This window comes from Podarcis muralis, chromosome 9, assembly GCF_964188315.1.
Source record: "Podarcis muralis chromosome 9, rPodMur119.hap1.1, whole genome shotgun sequence".
Classification (NCBI taxonomy): Eukaryota; Metazoa; Chordata; class Lepidosauria; order Squamata; family Lacertidae; genus Podarcis; species Podarcis muralis.
Window position 1 is genome coordinate 5,258,606 of NC_135663.1, and position 24,630 is coordinate 5,283,235.

Sequence of the window (24,630 nt, forward strand, 5' to 3'; positions counted from 1 at the left end):
CTTTTGATCGGCAAGTCCTAGGCTCTGTGGAGATACCTGGATTCAAATCACTGCTTCACCACGAAACCCACAGGAACTTAAGAGCAAGGGGTTCTGCATCAGCCCAAAGGCGCCTCTAGTCCAGCATCTCGCTTCTCACCTTGGTCGCCATTCAGGTGCCCTTTTGCCCTGCTTCAGAGGACACAGCCTCTTCTCATGGTTGCTCCCCATGAAAGCTTACACACTGGTGCAATGCCTCTGAACATGGGTGCTGAATGTAGACAACAGAACTCATGCCCGTTCATAGGCCTCTCCTCCATGTGGATTTTTAAAATACCCTATTAGAACCATCCACTCTAGTGGGAATTATCACATCTTATCTTTTGGCAGGAAGTCACTTTCGTGGCATTGCTCAAGCCTCTCCTCCTCAGCCTGACCTGAACAGAGGAAGGAGCAGCTGCATCATCTGGTTGGAGGAAAGGTGGCATGCAAATGCATTAAATAAAGACACTGTATCAAAGCTCTTTAGTCTGCTCTCATCTCGCTGTTTCTTAAAGGTAAAGGTAAAGGGACCCCTGACCATTAGGTCCAGTCGTGACCGACTCTGGGGTTGCGGCGCTCATCTCGCTTTATTGGCCGAGGGAGCCGGCGTACAGCTTCCGGGTCATGTGGCCAGCATGACTAAGCCGCTTCTGGCGAACCAGAGCAGCGCATGGAAACGCTGTTTACCTTCCCGCCGGAGTGGTAACTATTTATCTACTTGCACTGGCGTGCTTTCGAACTGCTAGGTTGGCAGGAGCAGGGACCGAACAACAGGAGCTCACCCCGTCGCAGGGATTCGAACCACCGACCTTCTGATCGGCAAGCCCTAGGCTCTGTGGTTTAACCCACAGCGCCACCCGTGTCCCTTCACTGTTTCTTAAGAGTCACCAAAGAGCTGCTTCAGCATACTTGATCCCCAGAGAACAGACTATGCCCAAAGATGAGCTGATCTGCGTCATGTCCCACCAACACTATCAAGAGAACGTACAATGTGGGCGGTTGCCAAAACAGACGTGGAATACTGAATGCTTCTCCTTGGTGTTTCTACTGGGAGAAGAGTTCACCCAAAGCAGATCCAGAATTTCAAACCAGATTGGAAACGCAGCCTCAATAGTTCTAATAATAGTCCAATCGATTTTATTGTTTGCAGCCAATGGCCATTACAATACAATGTGAACACAAGTCGCAGCCTCAATAACTCCAGCAAAGTCACCTACTTCGTGTATGTCCAGGGAATGCCCGTATCTGATCACAACTGCATTCACGCTGCTGTTCAGGGGCAGCCATTCTCCGGAAAGAAGATTATACCTGCATAATGAAAAAGATAAAATACACTGATGTATCCCTTTTGCACGCCCGAGCACAAAGCTGCTATTTATACTTCTCATAATGCATATGGGACAAGAATAGGGCAAACACAGTAAAAATGCTAAAAGGGGTGTTTAATGATCAAACTAGCACACGGATAAAACAAAAACCGATTTGACTCCAGTGCTTCTGCTGGCAATATCAGGGGCTGCATTTGTTGTGGTCTTTGATAGAGAAAACAGACCCTCAAAATGAATTCAAGCAAGACAGGAAAGAAGCAGCAGAAACAAGAGGAATGCTTTTATTCATTTTTGTTCAGCATCATCTCCAAATATTCTCCCTGAAGATCAGTAAGGACCTTCTTCATGAAACTTTTTTACCCTGGAGTTCGGTGGCTGTAAGCCAGCTCCAGACACAATTCTGTGAATTGCCACCTATTTGGGTTGCCTTTGTTGACCTCAGCTGTATTAGTTTAATGACGTATAGCCAATACAGAGAGACAGTGAAAGGCATATACACGATTAAGAGGCTCCCATGGCACCCTTTACCCGTAGCTTGGGAGACACTTCTTCTGCAAGCAGGTGCCAGGCTTCAAAGGTTGCACCAAAATGTCTCAACAATTACATGCAAGGCTGGCCATGCAAGTCTCCCCCATGGAACTGGCATCCTATCAGGGAGAGGAATTGGGACCACAGAAGGCATCTATGCAACTAGCAACACTCACATGGCTGCATCATTCGAGCACAGCTTTGTCTCAGCTTTGTCTTAGTCCTCGTTACTGATGGCTGAGTCTTCCCCATGGTCCCTTCCTAAGCAGTTACAGGTGCCAGGCAGTCCCCTGTTAACCGCTTAGGAAGGGTCCATGGGGAGGACTCAGCCATCAATAACAAGGGTGAGAGGGCAAAGCCGAGCTGCTTGACCAATGAAGCTCTGGGAGCTCAGGCTGTGGCATCTGCTGCCAAGGTGACCTCCTTACACAAGGTAACCTGAAAACAAGAGGACCTGTCCACCTTCACTGAAGCAAAAAAAGAGGCAGCAATCATGGCCACCACAGAAACTCAATGCCACACATAGTGTTCAGCTGCAACGGACGCAGCACCAGACATCACATAAATCACAGGGGAAACAGAGATGAAACAAATACACAGGAAATGACAGAGAATAAGGTAGACTGGGGTCGGAAAGCCTAGCTTTGCATTTTGCGGAGAGAAATCATAAAGTTCCTAATGACACATCATCTTCTGCCACCAAGAGGAAGCTTTGCTGGGGAAGAAGGAAGGAAGGAGCCAGGCCCTTCTGAGCATATGCCCTTTCCACAACAACCTTTCCACCTAGCTCTAGGTTTCGAACCTTGCTCTGCACAGCCACAGAGCCCGTGTGCAAGACTGCAGAGAGATCACCAGGTATCACCATCTTTTAAGGAAAGGGAGAGCACAAGGCAAGAAACAGCTTAGCTATACGTCCCAGCACGTTTCCAAGCACAATTCAAAGTGTTGGTGCTGACCTTTAAAGCCCTAAACGGCCTCAGTCCTGTATACCTGAAGGAGCATCTCCACCCCCATCGTTCAGCCCAGACACTGAGGTCCATCTCCAAGGGCCTTCTGGCAGTTCCCTCCCTGCGAGAAGTGAGGTTACAGGGAACCAGGCAGAGGCCCTTCTCGGTAGTGGCGCCCGCCCTGTGGAACGCCCTCCCACCAGATGTCAAGGAAATAAGCAGCCATCCTATTTTTAAAAGACATCTGAAGGCAGCCCTGTTTAGGAAAGCTTTTAATATTTAATGCTGTATTGTTTTTAACACTCGATTGGGAGCCGCCCAGAGTGGCTGGGGAAACTCAGCTAGATGGGTGGGGTATAAATAAATAAATATTATTATTATTATTATTATTATTATTATTATTACTACTACTACTACTACTACTACTACTACTATTATACTTCAGAAGAGCAGAGGGAGAGCAGGGCCAGCACAGTACTACAGTCAAACGACTGGCTGTTACTCATCCCAACATCTTGGTTCCCTCTAAATTTAGCACAGGTCAACACAAGAGCAAAATGAAACCCCTCACTACCATTTCCCATTAAAACATTTTGAAGTTTTGTTTATACTCACGCCAAAACCATTTGAGCATCCGTGTGGTTGAACATGTAACCACCAACTACCCACATGACATCATCTTGGACTACGGCTTTATGAGATGCTCTAGGAAGTTTGGGGATGTAGAATTCCTCCTGAGTCCAGAACGACTGGTTTGCTGGGACAGGTACTGAGCAGTCTGTACCTAGGAGAAGCAAAAGCGAATGTGTCTAGAACAGTATTACATACTTTCCATCACTTAAGAGCTACATTTATATTGACAGACATTTACAGGTAATAAGCTCTAAAAAGGAGGAGGAGGAAGAGGGGACCCGAATAAAGAAAAGGAGCTTTGAAAGGTACGGATAAGAAGGGACTAGGGGGAGGAAGTATAGGAGCAGCATAAGAATGGAAGAAATAATAGAAATTTCCACCCTAGGAGCAGAACAAGAGTTGCCAAGGAACTTGGGGATGCAGGATGAGTGAATCTAAATAGATAGCTAACGGGATAGGTGTTAGCAGCTATCTGAGTATGTAAAAAAGGTAAAGGGACCCCTGACCATTAGGTCCGGTCGTGACCGACTCTGGGGTTGTGCGCTCATCTCGCTCTATAGGTCAAGGGAGCCGGCATTTGTCCGCAGACAGCTTCCGGGTCATGTGGCCAGCATGACTAAGCCACTTCTAGTGAACCAGAACAGCGCACGGAAACGCCCTTTACCTTCCCGCCAGAGCGGTCCCTATTTATCTACTTGCACTTTGACGTGCTTTCGAACTGCTAGGTTGGCAGGAATCTAAGTATGTAGGTAAAGATAAAAAGGTAAAAGATGCCTGGACGGTTAAGTCCAGTCAAAGGCAACTATGGGGTTAAGGTGCTCATCTTGCTTTCGGGCCAGGGGAGCTGGCATTTGTCCACAGACAGTTTTCCGGCTCATGTGGCCAGCACGAGTAAAATGCTTCTGGTGCAACAGAACACCATGACGGAAACCAGAGCGCACGGAAATGCTGTTTACCTTCCCGCCACAATGATACCTATTTATCTATGTGCACTGGCATGCTTTCGAACTGCTAGGTTGGCAGGAGCAGGGACCAAGCAAAGGGAGCTCACATCAAACTGGAAACAAAAAATGCCAGCACCATTCAAATCCTTGCTAAGCATTTCAAACTCTAATACTTGTATTACAAAAGGGCATTTGCCACCTACCTTGCCAGCCCGAGTTGCAAACACATCCTTGGGTACCATTCACGTTGCACAGCCCTCTCTCTGGGGAGCCACAGTCGTCTGGGCAGAATGGAATGTCACAGGCTTCTCCTTTCCAATGTTCTGAACACTCACACTCAACCACTTTGCTGCTGTTGGTGACCCTGCACTCCCCTCTGCCAGAGCAGTTATGAGGGCACACATCAAAGCTGCAGACGGAGAATCAGGAAAAGGTCATATCAAAGATTGGTTGTCATAGCACCGGGAAATGGGAGACTGGCAACAGCAAACGACCAAGACTCATGCCAAATATGATCAGGAAGCTAGCAGTTTTACTGCTCCCTTGGGAGGAACGTCCGGATCGAAACCCAGTATGTCATAGTAATTGGGGGAAAGAAAAGGAAAAGAATGCAATACAATTTTGCCCTTTAATCAACCAAATTATGCTTGGAAAAAGGGTGGTGAAAGGACAGAACTCTTCCAGACTTTCGAAACATGTTTCTGGAGACTTAGTGCACAGAATCAGAAAGTTTTCAGCCTTTGGAGTTAATGATCTGAGTGTAAGGGTTTGATAGGCAGAACCTAGAAAAAAGTAGCTAGACAAGGAGCAGCTGCAGAGCTACAAAATAGGTAACATGGCTGTGCCCAGGTGAGGGAAGGTGAAATATTCAAAAGAGATAACGGTATGATTGTGGATTACGCTGGGGAACAAAAATTTTGTTGCATTGACACCCGCAGCCACATACATAACAAAAGGCACCAGGCTTGTTTACACATTTTTGTCTACTTGAAGAAGCCATGGTCTGATCTGAAAAATACAAGTATTTAGGTTACAAAACCGTAAAAATAAAGAAAAATTAAGTTTGCAAAACAATAATTACCATGTGGTTAGGGTAGATCACTGAGTCAGTGTCCACTTATCCCCAGTGTAAATATGACATATCGGCAAAAGTTGGAAATTGAAAGATAACTATAGCATGTACACAAAAATTGATTTCAGATTTGGAATCAGCCTTGAAAGAACATACAAGAACAGTTGAAAAATCTCATGCAACAGAAAATGGGGGGGGGGATTGTTCCCCAGTGATTATTACTCATTAAATTTATTAGTGTCTTTTTTGCCAATTTTTGATGTGTTTTATTTATTGTTTATGACTACTTCTGTCGTTATGGAAATCTGTTCATGTTGTGAGCCACCTTGAACATGGTTTTAATTTTGGAAAGGTGGCATACAAATAAATGATGGTGAGATCATGTGGTCCTCATCTGTTAGGAGGCTGGCTTAAGTTCTCCAGTCTAGGAGATCTGGATCAGTAACAACTTGTACATCAAATCACTTGCTTCAGCTCTGCTGAGTCAGGGCAGCTGGGGTATGCATGGGGTATTTTTTAAACAAGGAACTACAAAAGGGTCATTCGGTTCACTGCAGGGCACATGCCTTATTCGTGGAATTTCCAAGGTTCAGTCCCCAGTAAATCCAGTTAAGAACCATCAGGTTCCAAGTAATGGGTAGGGGGAAGTCGCTCCAGTTAGAGAAGACGCTACTGGCCTCGACTGGCAAATCATCTGACCTGGTATAAATCAGCTTCTTCTGTCCTTCAAGGTTTTGTACAGTGAAATACCAACTGATGCCACAAGATGGTGCTACAGTTTCTAGAATTTCAAGTTCTGGAAATGTTTGTTGCTACATCCCAGATTGCCATTTGTTCCATTGCTGTGTTTTAGATCCCAGTTCAGTGTGTGTTTAAAGATCCCAGTTCAGTGTAAAGAATTAGAGATCACAAATTGGGAATTTGAAAGATCCAAGTATGAGTAATAAAATCAAACTTTTTTTTTTTAGAGCAGGGCATGATACATTCTGCATTTGCCAGTAGAATAGGGGAGGAAACTGTTATCAATATACCAGACACAGAGTATAAAAACATAGGTATGGTTAGCTATTTATGCTCCCAGCAAGTCCAAAATAATCACCTGCCCAAACCTAACAGGGCAGAAACCACGTTAAAGGTAAAGGTAAAGGTACCCCTGCCCGTTCGGGCCAGTCTTGCCAGACTCTAGGGTTGTGCGCTCATCTCACTCTAGAGGCCGGGAGCCAGCGCTGTCCGCAGACACTTCCGGGTCACGTGGCCAGCGTGACAAGCTGCATCTGGCGAGCCAGTGCAGCACACGGAACGCCGTTTACCTTCCCGCTAGTAAGCGGTCCCTATTTATCTACTTGCACTTTGACATGCTTTCGAACTGCTAGGTTGGCAGGCGCTGGGACCGAACGACGGGAACGCACCCCGCCGCGGGGATTCAAGCCGCCGACCATGCGATCGGCAAGTCCTAGGCGCTGAGGTTTTACCCACAGCGCCACCCGTGTCCCCACAGAAACCACGTTATCGGTGTGTTTTCTTCAAATACCGTATTTTTTGCTCCATAAGACTCACTTTTTCCCTCCTAAAAAGTAAGGGGAAATGTGTGTGCGTCTTATGGAGCGAATGCAGGCTGTGCAGCTATCCCAGAATCCAGAACAGCAAGAGGGATTGCTGCTTTCACTGCGCAGTGATCCCTCTTGCTGTTCTGGCTTCTGAGATTCAGAATGTTTTGTTTTTTTTCTTGTTTTCCTCCTCCAAAAACTAGGTGCGCCTTGTGGTCTGGTGCATCTTACAGAGCGAAAAATACGGTAAATGAAGTGCTGATTCAAGATGCAAGCTAAATCCACAAGGAGCTATTGCTTCAAAACCAACTGTAAATGCTAGCAGGGAGAAACTGACAAGTGAATTTAAAGCAGTACTTCAAAGCCTTTCATTCTGGCACTCCTCGCATACCTGCAGCCGCAACTTACTTGTAGGTGATGTTAAATCCTGTCAAGTTATATGCCGCATCGCTGAAGAAATGGAGGAGAGCATAACCAGAGGTGGCTACAACTTCTGGGACCGTCTCGTTGCTCTCCCTCTCGGGAACGATCAGGCCACTGTACAGGGAGAGACAAGATGCAGCTACATTAGGAGAGGGTTTCAGGAGCTAGAATAGGCAAAGATGCAACATCAAAGACATAGCTTTAGATGGAAGACTCCACACAGTCCTATCAATAGAAAAGTTGGCCAACAAAGTAATATATGGAGACAAAAGCATAACATCTGACCATCAAACAGTTCACAAATACCATCAATATCACTGAATAGCACAATTTATACAACCTGCAGCACAAGCCAAACTGTGACAACTCCGAGTTAAGTCCTACTGGATTCAATGGGGCTCACTTCCCGGTAAGTGGGGTTAGGACTGCAGCCTTAGTCACTAAAATGAAACTCTCATTCACCTGAGTCAATATCCGAATCATTTAATCTGGATAATGCATCTGGTTTTAATTATGAAGGCACGCATTAAAAAAAACCTTCCCATCATCATCTTTAGATGGGCAAATATGCAACCATGCACATTTAAAATCTAATCAAATGGATGGGAGCAATATCTATGGGGGCACTTTCAAGAGCAACTAACAGGGATCAGTTATCTATCTTGTCCATTTAAACTCTCTCTCTCTCTCTCTCAAAAATCAGGAAGAGGTCAAAGCAATCAAAATCAAACATATTTTCAAACACCATTTATCTTCCTTTTGTACTTTTCGAGAATGGAAAGGTTCCAACTACATATAAAATGCTCCAAATCACAGGAGGCAAAACACTCAAGAATTCAACACACACATATATGGAAGGGAGGGAGTTTTCCTTGTTGCATGTGCTCGTCAGATGAAGGGCAGTATATAAATTTAATAAATAAAATAAAATAAAAACATTTCTCTCAGAGATAGCATGCCACCTAAGCATTGCCACGAAGTCGAAATGAATCGACCCCAAAAGGGAATGAAAGAGGACACACATTTGTATGTGCTACGGTAATTTGTATGTGTAGAAATAATTTCTATAATTTGAATGGAAATACATCTCTCCAGGTGCTGGCTGTGGGTGGGCACTTCGCTGTGCCTTCCAATGGTTCTTCACTCTTCAACCAGCCTTGGACCAGACAGTCCTTCAGATAAAGAGCTCTTGGCCTTGCGCTTCTCAAACAATGCAAAAGGGTACTTGTCTAGTTAAGGAAGGGGATGCTAGCTAGCTGAGAACTACAAACACACAAAACGAGAGATCGGAGCCCTTTTTATTTATTTCATTTTGAGCCCACCCTCCATCAAGCAAGTGATGCCAGGGTGGGGTACCTCCAATACAGAAACTAAGAACGCAACAATTCCAATGAAAACAGTAAAGTAATATAAAAACCAGCCAATGATACGTCTCACTCACATTCGATACAGCACCGGATTCTGGAATTACGTTAGTCCAAGTGCAACCTCTTGCTTGCTTGTGACTCCCACACACTTCCAGCTTACATCTGCACTGATTCACACAACTGTGGTGATCACAATGATGTTCTCACTGATCAAAGCAAAGCCTGATCACACCCATAGTTCTGGGGCATGTGCAGACTTCCAGAAGAACTGACCTCCTCAGTGAACGGAGGTCCTCTCAGGCACAGAAAAGGTGCATGTCCCATCATATGCAAATGGTGCATGCCTCATAATATGCAAATGGTATAGCTATAGTGCTGGAGGAGACTCTTGAGAGTCCCATGGACTGCAAGAAGATCAAACCTCTCCGTTCTTAAGGAAATCAGCCCTGAGTGCTCACTGGAAGGACAGATCCTGAAGCTGAGACTCCAAGACTTTGGCCACCTCATGAGAAGAGAAGACTCCCTGGAAAAGACCCTGATGTTGGGAAAGATGGCGGGCACAAGGAGAAGGGGATGACAGAGGACAAGATGGTTGGATAGTGTTCTCGAAGCTACCAGCATGAGTCTGACCAAACTGCGGGAGGCAGTGGAAGACAGGAGTGCCTGGCATGCTCTGGTCCATGGGGCCATGAAGAGTCGGACACGACTAAACGACTAAACAACAACAATAGCTAAGGTGGGCCGTGCATGGGGTGCAAGAGTCAGCACCCCACATCATGAACTTGAGAAAGCCTGTCCAATCTCGTCTACCACTTTCATGCAATTTGAATACTTTTTTTTCCCCTGGTTAGAAATCCTTTGGCTAGACACCTTGGTATATGCAAGGTTCCAACAAACAAGACCTTCTCTAGAGAAAAATTACTGCCACTCGACTTTTGCACATTAAAGCATTAAGAGAAATAATTTCACACTTGATGCATCCTCGTAGGCTCAGGTGCCTAAAGATTAATTATATATTTGCAGCCCTCTTATGCCTGTCACTCTAAAGTCAATGTTTCATCATAGCTTAATGTCAAGTGAACCCAATTGTTCAACCAAGGGGCAGCTAGGAACAACAAGTGCTTTGTTTTCCCATCACAGTGGAGAACTATTAAAACATCTTCAGGCCGTTGAAGTAGTTGTTCATAGACAAACCCATTGTAATAGCAGAGTTAACCAGTAGAATGCCAGGACTTTATTCTTCTGGAAGGAACCTGTTTGCCTGCCAGCCAAGATTCCAGAATAGGAAAATTACTTGACTACCCAGGATTTGCTATTTAAGGCACCAGAAGACGCAGGTATCTACGGAGCAAAAGCCCAATGAGGTTGCTTTAGGCAGCTGTCAGGTTGCAGCTGCCATTTGAAGGTGTAAGCAACACTGGCAGTCACGGGAGAGAAAAGGAGACTTAGACCGAGCTAAGCATGTCAGTCTTGATTCTTGCTCCAATGATGGTTTCGTGTGATGCAACTGAATGACAGGAGATCCATCAGGCAGGGCGGGACTTTTAATGAAGTTGGGGCTTACAAGATGTCAAGGCAGTCACTTGCCCAACTGTGTTTGTCATCAGTATCTACAACAGCACCTGGAAGCTTTAGGCCATATGAAGACATCATCGAAAGAGTCAAGCTGCAGCCAGCATTATATTACCTAGGGATCAGAATCCACTTTGTAGAAGCCAGCAGCAAATCAGATAGACAAGTGATGGGGAAGTTCATTATTCTTAGGCACCTGGGGGAATATCAAAGCTTGCCTACTTGCAAGAAGAAACGCTTATAAGTTTGTCAACAGCATGAGCTGAAGATGCCAAACACAGAAACATCTGCTTAACCTTGCTCTAAATTAAGTTCACTTAAGCCAATTCTGGATTGCCAAACTGGCAAGTGTCAAAATAAACAAGTTCATCTCAAGATAAAACAGAAGGTAAAAGACTATTTCTATGTAGAAAACGGTGTTTATCCCCAGGCAGTGATTTCTCGTTTATGCCATTTCGAAACACTTTAAGCTTCCTGAAACCCCATTAATAAGCTCACTTCAGCTTTACAGATGAAAATGCAATTCAAAGCAAGTATCTGCAAGATCTTTGCTAACGACTGGGGTGGGAGAGATCTATATTATTTTCCCAGATGAACCACGGCCTCACTATATGACATCTGGGCAAAGAGGAAGAAACGGAACTACTGTCAAGTTCTCAGTCTTGACCCCTTCCTAAAGCACGCAAATAAAAGCAACATGGAACCCAAGTGCATCTCCTGTTGAAATGCAGACGTGTCAAGGCACCTGATGGGCAAGGAAAAAGGTTTTCAAGGTGGCCAAATCATGCATAGCCATCACATTTGGCTGGAATCAGTCAAAGCTCCAATGTGAGTCGAAAGGAAAACTAGTGGAACAGCAGCACAGCACAGTGAGGACTGCTGTGCAAAGGCTTTTCCTGTGTTCACCACATGCACAGATATGCAAAGGGGTAGAAACTCAAGTAATGTGGGAACTACAAACAAAAAATATACCACATAATACTTTCCCTGCGTTTCCTGATCCTAGGACAGAAAAAAAAGAACCGCAGACTTTCAAGACAAAACATGAAGAATTGCATCAAACAAATACGACAAACCAATTAGTTTCACACTGTTCTCTGGGGCTTACCTAAAAGCAGCCAGTAATGGAGCATAAATCGAATCCCCATCATATACGTACAAGTGGTCCCAGCTGCATTCCGTCGCAAAATGATTAAAACGGAGCCTAAGGATCGAGTTCGGCCTGTGGGAAGAAAACAAGCGGCGTTATTTCCACAGACCCTCAACATATTGCTCTCTTTTGCAAGCAAAGCCACAGCTCGCCTCTAATATTGTATCATCGTCTGTTCTTTCAAGTTATTTTATTGTGATGCAATGACTGTTGCCTCATAACTTCCATCAACCCTTTTTTTGTAGTGAGCATTTCTTCCAAGTTGGTCCCCATACAATAGGTTTTACGAAATCCTGAAGAATTAGCCAAAGCTGAAATTCTGCAGGCTATTATAATCTCAACACAATGAGGAAATATTCCTATGTAAAAGCTAGGTCCTGGTGACCAGCTTCATGCTACAGTGGTACCTCAGGTTAAGTACTTAATTCATTCCAGAGGTCTGTTCTTAACCTGAAACTGTTCTTAACCTGAAGCACCACTTTAGCTAATGGGGCCTCCTGCTGCCATTGGAGCACGATTTCTGTTCTCATCCTGAAGCAAAGTTCTTAACCTGAAGCACTATTTCTGGGTTAGTGGAGTCTGTAACCTGAAGCGTGTGTAACCTGAGGTACCACTGTATTGACAACAATTTGGCAGTTCGGACTCGCAAAGGAAGGAAATATTATCAGAGCAGTCACACAGTGCCACTGTTGTGGGGCTGAATCTTTATAGACTGCAGCTGGGGGGTGCCACACATTTTAACCCCCCACCTCCACCCCAATATATTTTGGCTGAAAATGTCCAGTCCAACAACCGATGTATCTCAAAAATTTAGCATAGTCTCCTCACTTATACTCAGTTTTGCTCTCTTCTTTCACATCAAGGACTGCAATGACATCTCCTAACTAATTCACATATCGCAGGCACAGGAATAAGGTTAACAAAGCAGGGGGTGCCTCTTCAATACAAGCAACTGCTTCCATGTAGAAATTTCATTTGTGTAGATATATATATTCTGTCACATCTGACCCAACATATGTGCTCAAACGTAAACGCATCAAGTGATCCAGAATCTCAAAATAGGTTGGGCTTGCCAGCATCCAGCCTAAAAATACCACAAAACATTATGACTGAACAAAAACATAAGCACCCTTCAAAAGGAATGGAACTATAAAAGCACCATTCTTAATTTTTTTTATTTTTAAAAGAATCATCCTGCTAAGAAACCACTAAAATCTGCAAGGGGGAAATCAAATATCATAGTAGTTAAAGCGAGGACCTTGGCTGAAAGCTTGACAGAACCTCTGAAGGTCTGTCTGAATAAATGTGAATTTGGGACAGGATCAGAGAAGTCCCAGCTTTCGTTGGGGAAATGCCGGGTTTTGTTTCCTTGCACAAGAGGAAAAGTCATGAAATATGCTGCCTCTTGCCTTTGGCACAATATCTGGGCAGCTAGGCTGTGACCCACAAGTTTAAGCTTGAGAGAGAACAATAATTGTTCTTCCTCTCTTTTGCCAACCCAAGGAGAATAGTAGCCATGATCAGAAAGCCAAACCACCAAATTATCGGTATTTTTTTATTATGTCACCCGATACAACTCAGATCTTTCCCTATCTCTGCTGATGCTGAACCACAGCCTGAAGAAATGGGTGGTGAGAGATTCTCTGGGGCTTAATCCTCACAGCTCCATTCCGAATGACAGGCTGTAGTCTTTGCTATAGGCCAGGAAGAAGTCTGATTCCCCAAAGTATAGAGAGATGGATGCCGTTTTTGTACGGACTGGACCAGACCGCGGCCTACGAACTGTTCTTAAATTTGGTAAGAATTCTCATGCCAAAAAACAACAGCATAAAACTGCTGGAATGCAAAATTAGGGCCAGTTTCAATAATTGTTCAAGAGCAATTCTTTCCTCTTTAGCAACTGGACAGCAAAATATAAGCCAACTGGAAAAGCAGTTAAAAACATCATGATGTAGCTACATACAGGCAAGAATACGGCACAATTCCATCCCGTGAATATAAAGGTGTTTGCTTCTTACCTTCCCACAATAAGCCATGTGCATTTCGTTTTGTATTTATAGTTTCCAGGTCCATCTGTTACATACCCCGAACTTCCAGTAAGCCTGTGAAGAGAAACTAAAAATGTAGCATCCCGTCATGATTTAGTACTACTTTTTTACAGTGGTGCCCCGCAAGACGAATGCCTCGCAAGACGGAAAACCCGCTAGACGAAAGGGTTTTCCGTTTTGGAGGTGCTTCGCAAAACGAAGTTCCTGCAGGGTTTTTTTCCTCCCCCCCCCCCTTTTCCTAAGCCACTAAGCCGCTTAACAGCTGATCCGCTAAGCCCGCTAAGCCGCTAATAGCGCTAATCCGCTAAGCCGCTAATGGGCTTGCTTCGCAAGACGAAAAAACCGCAAGACGAAGAGACTCGCGGAACGGATTCTTTTCGTCTTGCGAGGCACCACTGTACTTTTAAAAAAACTTCAATATGAATACAGCCAATAAATTATCCTTATACTCTCGTAATTATCCTTCCCCTCCTTTCAGCAAAGTGTTGTCATCTCTTCTTGCCAAAGTGTTTTAAAAGTATCTCCTCACACCCTTTGTGGAAATGTTAAAATACTGCTAGAGATATTTTGTTTTATTCTGTGATGCTAGAGATCCTAATGTGGATTTTGTTGACAAACTATTTAAATGGGACCTCAAGCATCCGGCATACAGTTACAGTTTTTAGAAAATCCATTCTATCTGTCCCCGGATTCACTAGCAATAAAGTCTCTCCAAAGTTATTATTCTGAGATTTTCTGGGGGAGTACAAATTCAGAATTTCTACTAGGAGGTACAAATTCAGAGGTCAAGGAGTACAGGTTTTTTCCTCATCATTTTCACCATGAAGCAAACCAAGGGTGCATGATATCCAATTAAGTCATACCAGAATAGATCCATTGATTCCAACATGACTGCTGTGAGTATTACTTAGCTGGACGTCACCTGCTACTAAGAATTATATCTGTTTAACAGGGGCAAACAACTATTAGAAGTCTGGCATGACTGGCACTATTATGATTGACCAGCTTTCTAGGAAACTATCACACCGCAGCCTCAGTCCAAATTAAAGGTAAAAAAAGGTAAATGACCCCCTGAGAGTTAAGTCCAGTCACAGACGACTCTGGGGTTGCAGCGCTCATCTCGCTTTACAGGCCGAGGGAGCCGGCGTTTGTCCGCAGACAGTTTTTCCAGGTCATGTGGCGAGCATGACTAAGCTGCTTCTGATGAAACCAGAGCAGCGCACGGAAACTCCATTTACCTTCCTACCGGAGTGGTATCTATTTATCTACTTGCACTTTTTGGTGTGTTTTCGAACTGCTAGGTTGGCAGGAGCTGGGACCGAGCAACGGGAGCTCCCCCCGTCGCGAGGATTCGAACCGCCGACCTTCCAATTGGCAAGCCCTAGGGCTCAGTGGTTTAGATCACAGCACTACTTGTACCAGTCCAAATTAGCCTGCTGCAAAGAAGTTAAACGAAACACACCCTTTGTTGCAGAATTCGACACATAGCATTGGGCCACTGCTCTCATTTTTGCCTTAGTATACTGAATAAATGCCAGATAACTATGCCTGACCCCATACTTCCCCTACAGGGTACTTCCAACTGAGCATGTCCATAGCAAATATGGCATCAGCATACATTTGCACACTCCAAAGACAGCTTCCAACAATTCGCCATGGGGAAAAGCGAGACCTGTCTTTTCCAGGGACATTAATCGCTGGTATGCAGAATCAGAAGTACAATGAACTAGACTTGCAGGCAGATGCTGTGAGAGTCTACCCGAAGTCTCTCTTTTTTTCATTTGAAGGTCAGCGTACCCATAAGCCTTTCCAATTGCTCAAAACCAAGCAAAGTTCCCCTGCCATCAGTCCCTCATGCCGCAGGAACTGAATAATCACTGTTCTTTTTACAGTCCCTGCTGCTTTTCAAAGTGGAGGATCTTGTGCTTATTTTAAAAGCCCATACTTGGTCCCAAGAAACATTAAGGGCTGCCCAATTCTTTAAGGACTGCCCAATCGCCGAAGTCTCTGAGACAGTTGCTACTGGTGGCCCCATAGGGAGAGTCCAATTATGTGGAAATTCCTCCCAGCTGAGATCAGGCAAACTGCAGCAGCTTGGTGATATTATTATTATTATTATTATTATTATTATTATTATTATTATTATTATTTCAGTAGGCATCTTAAGTAAGCTTTTCTGATTTTGTGGTTATTTTTAATTGATTTTATCCTCTGTATCTCTTTTGTAACCTAACTTAAAACTACTGTTTTATGTGGCGTATGACTTGTGACAGCAAACAGATGCATAAAACCATTCATTGCTCAGAGCTAGATGAAGGTGCACCTCTTCTGCTATGAATGCACAGAGAGAAAAATGATTGCCAGCTGACATTGGAATGAAAGTGACAAATTCCACAGATAAATTATAGCAATCATTTCTTCAAAGGAAGCTAACCCAGAGTCCACACAGATGTAATTGGACGCAGTCGGACATCTCTTGTCAAATACTTGTATTTGCCCACTAGACCTCATTGCCTTTGCATTTTGTGAACTGGACAGAGCGGCACAAGGTGACAGCAGTGGGGTTCAAAGCATGATTCTGGGGTGTTGGGAGCCAGGCAGACACCCCCAACAAGACTCCTATATATGTGTGGGGAAGGTGCATGAGAACCACCAAACAGTGGTACCTTGGTTCTCAAACGCCTTGGTTCTCAAACGCCAAAAACCCAGAAGTGTTCTGTTTTTCGAAAGTTGAACGTCCGATGCGGCTGTCGGCTATTGTTTCTGGGGCGCCTGCACCAATCAGAAGCTGCGCCTTGGTTTCCAAACATTTCAGAAGTCAAACGGACTTCCAGAACAGATTAAGTTTGGCTCTTTTGTTTTTGCTATTTATTTTGCGTTTTTGTTTTCAAGGCTTTTTCGGTTAATTTGTTTTTGTGACTGTGTGGAACCCAGTTCAGCTACTGATTGATTGATTGACTGGTTGACTGACTGACTGACTGACTGATTGATTGATTGATTGATTGTGTGACTGCGGAAATGGACAAAAGCCCCCCATCCAAACATTGACTATCATTAGTGCAGGTAAGGAAAAAATTAATTTTATTTTTTTTCATCTACAATACTGTCTTATTTATTTTATAGTACAGTACATTGATTATTGCTTTCATTTTATGGATCAATGGTCTCGTTAGATAGTAAAATTCATGTTAAGTTACTGTTTTAGGGGTTGCTTTTAAAAGTCTGGAATGGATTAATCCATTTTGCATTACTTTCTATGGGAAAGCGCGCCTTGGCTTTGGAACGCTTTGGTTTTGGAACGGACTTCTGGAACGGATTAAGTTTGAGAACCAAAGTACCACCATGCTTCTCAAAGGGGCTGTGCCTCATCTGCTGCTGGCAGCTGTGCAAGGCAAAGGAACAACCCCAGCTTTTCCAAATCCTTGCAAGCTTACAGAGTTGAAGGAATTTCACACATCTGTTTGATAATGTGCCATCACCAGGGATTGAGATGCAAGGTCCAGAAAAGGGCAATTTCAGATTCTGACTAGTCCCATACAAGCAGCTACAGAATGATAAGAAGGACCGTTCGTTTTAGTGACTTTATATTCATTACAGGTTGCTACTGAAATTTCCCTGCACCTTGTAGCATGGCTGTTTCTTTTAGGCGGAACAGAAGAGGTTGAATGTTTAACAGCCCTGAGAAATTCGGCGTACAGCGCAGGTGCCTAATTTGATCTTGTTTTCTCCAAAGCATGACCTTTAGAGAGCAGCGCAACCCTCCGAATCTAAATGTGCAAAGAGCACCCGTGTATCAATTGAGTCGGCACCCTGCCGGTAATTGATAGCAAACAAACAGACTTTGGTAGCTCAAACAAACCTTGTCGAAATGGCAAAAGATCTTGTGCAATCTGCCCTTCTCCCAAACAACTTCACTACGCAGAAATCGTTACAACTGACCTACTCTGAAAGCAATTACTGCAGCTTTCACAGTACAAATAGCACCACAAATGTCTCCAGCATTGCTGGCGAGACCCAAGGGGGAAAGTGAAAAGTTCTGTTAGAAAATGAATCTGCCCAGGTCTCAACTGCTCCACCTAAAAAGGGACACCAGGATACCTCCAAGAGGTCAAGAACAGGAGAATTTCCAGCCTATAAATGATTTACTTGCTGTTATGTGTTTGTGGGTGCCCTGAACTGCTGCAGACTCCTGGGTGCTGGGGTTTAATCAGTACCTTGAGAATTAAGGTGAGCTGACAGATGTTGGATTTAGTAAGGGAAAAAATGTAGACTGAGCTAGTCCTTCCAGGCTGGGGTATCGCCTGTGCATAAGTTGTTAAGAAATGCAAGGATAGAGGGAAATGGAAAATGAAAACTTATGAAGAGGTGAAAGAATTTGTTTACGACTGGTTACACTACTTTCAGATTAATGAAATGTTTAAAAAAGATTGTAAAATGTATGGGTATGAAGGTAAAGAATCAAAATTCCAAATGGAGGTATTGAATAATGAGTATAAAAACCTGTCTAAAATGTACAAAATGTTGCTGGAGTGGCAGACAAAAGATGAAGAGGTAAAAGTAGTAATGATACACTGGGCAAGAGACTTTGGTTACAATATACAGTATGATGATTGGATGAAATTATGGAATGAAAGGCTAAAATTTACGGCATGTACTGCGTTGAAAGAAAATGTAATGAAAATGTTTTACAGATGGTATATAACGCCAGTTAAACTGGCCAAAATGTATAAAACATGCAAAAAGTGTTGGAAATGTAAAGAAAAAGAAGGTACTTTCTATCATATGTGGTGGGAGTGTAAAAAGGTGAAAGACTTCTGGGAAATGATATACAATGAATTGAAAAAGATGTTGAAATATACGTTTGTTAAAAAACCAGAATAATAATAATAAATAATAAATAATAAATTTTATTTATATCCCGCCCTCCCCAGCCAGGAATGGTAGGAAATGAAATCAATAAGAGAGACTGTAAACTGTTTCAATATGCAGTGACTGCCGCAAGGTTACTTCTGGCCCAAAGATGGAAACAGGAAGAAATTCCAACAGTGGAAGAATGGAGAAGGAAATTGACCGAATATGCAGAATTGGACAAATTGACTGGGAAGATTCGATACCAGAAAGACCAAAAGTTATCGAGGACTGGGGAAAATTTACAGAATATCTGAAAAATATATGTGATGCACAGACAACGCTTGTTGGTTTTGAAGAGACTCTGTGAAATAGTAAGAAATACTGCAAAAAAGAGAGTAAGAGGAAAAGGAGTGGGGAAAGGCAATACAGTGGTGCCTCGCAAGACGAAATTAATTCGTTCCGCAAGTCTCTTCGTCTTGCAGTTTTTTCGTCTTGCGATGCACGGTTTCCCATAGGAATGCATTGAAAATCAATTAATGCGTTCCTAGGGAAACCGCCTTCAGACCAGGTCCGGGGACAGTCTGTCCCCGGACCTCTTCTGAAGGCTGGGGGGGGGGGACAAGGGCTTTTCTTCCCACCCCCAGCATTTTAAAAAACCCTGGGACAGTGGAGGACTTCTCCGCTGTCCGGGCGATCTTAAAATGCTGGCGGGCGGCATTTTAAAATCGCCCCGACAGCGGAGGACTTCTCCGCTGTCCGGGGCGATTTAAAAGCCCCTGGAAAGGCAGGCAGGGGGGACAAAGACTTTCGCCCCCTGCCCGCCTTCAGAAGGTGTTCCCGCCCCCCGCCCCGCTTCGGAACAGCCTTCCGAAGTGGGGCGGCTGGGGCAGGTCTTCCCGCCCCCCTCCCCGCTTCGGAACAGCGTTCCGAAGTGGGGCGGCTGGGGCAGGTGATCCCGCCCCCCCTCCCCGCTTCGGAACAGCGTTCCGAAGTGGGGCGGCTGGGGCAGGTGATCCCGCCCCCCCCCCCCGCTTCGGAACAGCGTTCCGAAGTGGGGCGGCTGGGGCAGGTGATCCCGCCCCCCCCCTCCCCGCTTCGGAATAGCGTTCCGAAGTGGGGCGGCTGGGGCAGGTGATCCCGCCCCCCCTCCCCGCTTCGGAACAGCGTTCCGAAGTGGGGCGGCTGGGGCAGGTCTTCCCGGCCCCCCCTCCCCACTTCGGAACAGCGTTCCGAAGTGGGGCGGCTGGGGCAGGTGTCCCCACCCCCCCTCCCCGCTTCGGAACAGCGTTCCGAAGTGGGGCGGCTGGGGCAGGTCTTCCCGCCCCCCCCTCCCCGCTTCGGAACAGCGTTCCGAAGTGGGGCGGCTGGGGCAGGTCTTCCCGCCCCCCCTCCCCGCTTCGGAACAGCGTTCCGAAGTGGGGCGGCTGGGGCAGGTGATCCCGCCCCCCCCCTTCGGAACAGCGTTTTAAAATGCTGGGGGTCGGGAGCGAAGCGCTGCCGACCCCAGCATTTTAAAATCTCCCCGTGTCCCGGGAAGGTTTTAAAATGCTGGGGGTCGGGAGCGAAGCGTTCGCTGCCGACCCCAGCATTTTAAAATCTCCAAGGGACACGGGGAGATTTTAAAATGCTGGGGGTCGGCAGCGCTTCCCTCCCGACCCCCAGCATTTTAAAATCTCCTCGGGACAGAGACTTCTCTGCTGTCCCTTGGAGATTTTAAAATGCTGGGGTCGGCAGCGAACGCTTCGCTCCCGACCCCCAGCATTTTAAAACCTCCCCTGGACACGGGGAGATTTTAAAATGCTGGGGGTCGGCAGCGCTTCCCTCCCGACCCCCAGCATTTTAAAATCTCCTCGGGACAGAGACTTCTCTGCTGTCCCTTGGAGATTTTAAAATGCTGGGGGTCGGCAGCGAACGCTTCGCTCCCGCCCGCCAGCATTTTAAGATCGCCCGGGGCAGGCGGGGGGAAGGCAGGCGGGGGGGAGCAAAGACTTTTGCCCCCCGCCGGCCTTCAGAAGAGGTCCTCTTCTGAAGGCCGGCTGTGGGCGAAAGTCTTTGCTCCCGACCGCCAGCATTTCCCTATGGGCTTTCGTCTTGCGATGCAAGCCCATAGGGAAATTCGTCTTGCGAAGCGCCTCCAAAACAGAAAACCCTTTCGTCTTGCGGGTTTTCCGTCTTGAGAGGCATTCGTCTTGCGGGGTACCACTGTATCATGTTTAGAAATGCGTCAATAAATAGAAATTTTTCGAAAGATTGACAGAGAAACTGAGGGAAGTCAAAAATGGAAGCATGAGTGTAAAATAATTTGTTGACTGTATAAAACTTGTTTGGAAAATGAATAAAAATTATTTTTTTAAAAAAAAGAAATGCAAGGATGTTGATGGACAGTCATCAGCGCATCAAGGGAAGACCCTAGAATCTGTGAGACAGGGGTTGCCAGGGTTACAACGGGCAGAGAAATGCTTAGCATTCCAGTTTAGCCTGAAGGTAAAACAGTGTGGCCATGCTGCATGTGGCTTGGGTTGCATTTTGCAAGGGTTTGGGAGAAGAAGGGAGGAGCCAGAACTGCATGCAGGGCTGGCTGGTTGCACCGAGAGACCAGGCAGCATGACTGGTTTTTGCTCCGGACCCAAGCTTGCTGAAGCTATGGGAGAAGCAGCAAGAGACACTCTTGGGGTGTAATGTTCTCCACTGAAGGCTTCAGGTGTGAATATGTGTAAATAAACCATATTTCTTAAATACACTACAGTCTCATAAAAAGGTAAAGCTAAAGGGACCCCTGACCATTAGGTCCAGTCGTGGACGACTCTGGGGTTGCGGCGCTCATCTTGCTTTATTGGTCGAGGGAGCCGGCGTACAGCTTCCGGGTCATGTGGCCAGCATGACTAAGCCACTTCTGGCGAACCAGAGCAGTGCATGGAAATGCCGTTTACCTTCCCACCGGAGTGGTACCTATTTATCTACTTGCACTTTGACGTGCTTTTGAACTGCTAGGTTGGCAGGAGCAGGGACCAAGCAACGGGAGCTCACCCCATTGTGGGGATTCGAACCGCCAACATTCTGATCAGCAACCCCTAGGCCCGCGTCCCCTACAGTCTCATGCCTAGTCCTTAAAAGCTTAGTGGGCAGTGTGCAACCTGTTGGAACATCTTCACTGCAGCTCTGAATGTCTCTTGAATGGCTCCTGAACTCCTTATTTGTGACCCCTGAATTTTGCGTCTGCTGCCATGCCTGTACTGTTGCTTGCTCTTTCTTACTTGCACCTAAAAGCCTCTGTCCACATGTTTCAGGGCGGAAGAAGGGCAGCAAGAGCCTGAGGCTCAGCACCACTTATGCACACAAGAAGCCATAAGGTTGCCATTATACCTGAAAGAGGACAAAGTTATTAACCAGCGCCAATGCTTAAGTTTCACACTGCAATAGTTCACTAAAGATAGCTATGCTAAAGTCACATTTGCAGCAGACAGGAATCATTCATCGCCGTCTCATCTTCAGCATTTATATAAGCACACTTGACTATACAGAACTTTAGTGAAAACAGATTTCAGGTACGCAATGAAAATCGAGGGACATGATTCATTCATTGCTTTGTAATAACCTTCAACAGACAAAGATAAGCCCAAGTTAAAACAATGTTTGGTTAAAAACCCCATTTTAATTATGTTTTGTCTGCAGCAGACCAGCTGACATTTAACTGCTTATTTTGTTTGGCAAAAAAATATCAATTGACTGACAGAGTTAATTTGGCGGAGAAAATTACTGCAACTTCTTCCATGCCAGCCTTTGGGATAAAGGACTAGGCATGTTAAAATGAGAACAAAGTAAGTTATTGTCTACTAGATGTCGGGTAAAGATAGGAGTCAAGACTAAACTGTGTCAGTTACACCTATAATCAGAAGAATTTAACAGACTTAATTGGGTTTGAACCTTTTCACATCCATTGCTTTCTGTACTGAAGATAATTTATATGTCAATGTGGTACCCTCCAGGTTCCTGATTAAGTTTATCACCATTAATCATTGTGACCTTATAAAACAGTCAACAATTCATCAACATCCTTACTGCAATCACCTCAGAAAGGCAGATTTTTAAAATCGGAGTTAAATCACCAAAAATCACCCAATTCACACCCTAACCAAAAACTGAAGCCTAAACTCATCGTTTCACAGGCACAAACACTACAGGGATTCATAATAGGGCATTTTTAGTAACAGCACCCTGGCTCTGGATTATGGTGGAATCAACAATACCTAATTTTCAGCACCAGATGAAAAGCTCCACTTATCCAGGGCTTTTGACTATATTAGCCTAGTTATAAAATGGGACGGACTGTCTGAATTGAACAGTAATTTTATTGACTGGCTTTATATATTTTGTATACTGCCCTGTGATCATTTTGCAATGAAGGGGGTGGTTTTTTATATATAAATAAGTAAGTAACACTTTAAATTCCAGTCATCAGGTTGCCTAGATGCCCAGAAAATTTATGCAGGCAGATAAAGATTTGAACAGATTTTTCCAAGGCACGGTATCAACCCCAATCTGGGTTTTATAGCGTATATAACTGCAGCATAACTTGCAGAACAGCAATGGGTTTCTGTGACTGGCAGGTCTCAAGTTGTCTAGCTGCCCAGAAATTTCATGCCGGCGGATAAAGATTTGAACAGATTTTTCCAAGCTACGGTATCAGCTCCAATCTAGAGTTTACCAGTAATTGTAACAAGACTTGCAGCAAGGCGATGGGGTTTCCATGGCCAACAGATCTCAAGTGCCACCACTGTATGCTATAAAGTACTACCAGTGGAATTGTTACGTACTCCCCACTTCCTCATTCAGGAAGAGAAGAGATAAGACTATTTGGGGAAGGGGAGCTGAATGACAGTGTGCACTGGAGAATTCGGGGCAGCGTTCGTTCCCAGTTTATGAAGCTGTGCACAAGCACCATGGCGCTGGGTTCCTCCCTCTACTCACATTCACATCCCACCATGAGGGCACAATGACACTTTACAGCATATGCAAAAGGATGAGGCCTTGCCCGAAGGAGCAGCCAGGCCAATCAGAATTTCAAGTGTGGAAGACAAAGAACAGAGGGAAGGGTAATGAGCAATACATCTGGAGCCTAGCAGATTCTGTCAGCAATCATGCCTTTCCATTTATGTAATCTCTGTTCCATTTAAAGAGTTCGTTGCAATCACCACGCAGTTATAAGAAGAAAGTATAGATTGCCTACTGACACAACAGTCATATCCCAAAATTAGAAACATACAATATGCCAAAAATGAAGGATCTTGAAATACACAAGCTGGTATCTAACCTACATTTTCTGCACCTGTGCGCTTCTCAAACATTGGCTGGGATCCAAACTGCTCTGCATGCTGTTTGCCACATGCAGGAGACTTTAAGCTCTCCAGCTTTTCATAGAAACCCAATAGTCCACCCATGCCCACCTCTAAAGGTCAGGACACCTGCCAGAGGGACACCCCATGAGGGAAAGGAGCTACCACGGCAAGGGGGGAGGAACTGGTAACCCCCCCCCCAAAAAAAAAAAGCTTTGAATGCATGCAGCATATGTTGGGAGATTTGGAACAGACAAAAGGAAGTATTTCTTTGCACAGTGCAGTTGAACAATGAGATTTGCTAACAAAAGATTGCCAACCTGGGTGTCTCTAAAAGGTGATTAGACAAATTCATAGCGAATACAGCTGTCAATGGCTACTCCCCACGATGGATGTGTAATACCCTCCAGTGGGCACCATGCCTCTGAACACCCAATGCTGAGGAGTCCAACTGGGAAGAGTGCTCCTACACTCGTGTCATGCTTTGGGGCTTCCCTTGGGCGCCTGGAGAGCACTGCAAGAACGGAATGCTACTCTAAATAGTCTTAGGTCTGATCCTGCGTTGTTCCACACCCAGGCTTCTCTGGGTCCTGGGTAATGCTTCATGACCACAAGTCTTTGGACCACAAAAGTTACTGCAAACAGCAGCATTCCACCAACTAAAGAAAGTCACCATGTACAAGTCTTCCCATCAATACACATGAAAAGACAAGTGACAGGGAGGCTGTGTTTTTACTCTGCTCACCTATCAATCTCTCAGTAAATGATGTGTCCTCGGTCACGAAGGGTCAACTCCTTCATGCAACATCAAAATGTAAGAAGAGCCTCTTGGATCAGAACAAAGGCCCATCTGGTCCAGCATCCTG

At 45.1% G+C, this 24,630-nt stretch overlaps 1 protein-coding gene across 2 annotated transcripts in view; it reads right to left on the reverse strand.

Annotated features, from left to right (window-relative positions):
* ATRN (attractin) overlaps positions 1-24,630 on the reverse strand; it is a 154,894-nt gene that overhangs the window by 92,397 nt on the left and 37,867 nt on the right. For both annotated transcript variants that reach the window (XM_077933720.1, XM_077933721.1), the window contains exons 2-7: positions 13,551-13,634; positions 11,491-11,604; positions 7,429-7,557; positions 4,605-4,810; positions 3,440-3,608; positions 1,239-1,329 (exon numbers count right to left, since the gene is read on the reverse strand). In XM_077933720.1, the coding sequence (XP_077789846.1) occupies positions 1,239-1,329; positions 3,440-3,608; positions 4,605-4,810; positions 7,429-7,557; positions 11,491-11,604; positions 13,551-13,634 (793 nt within the window). The remainder of the gene's footprint in view (positions 1-1,238; positions 1,330-3,439; positions 3,609-4,604; positions 4,811-7,428; positions 7,558-11,490; positions 11,605-13,550; positions 13,635-24,630) is intronic.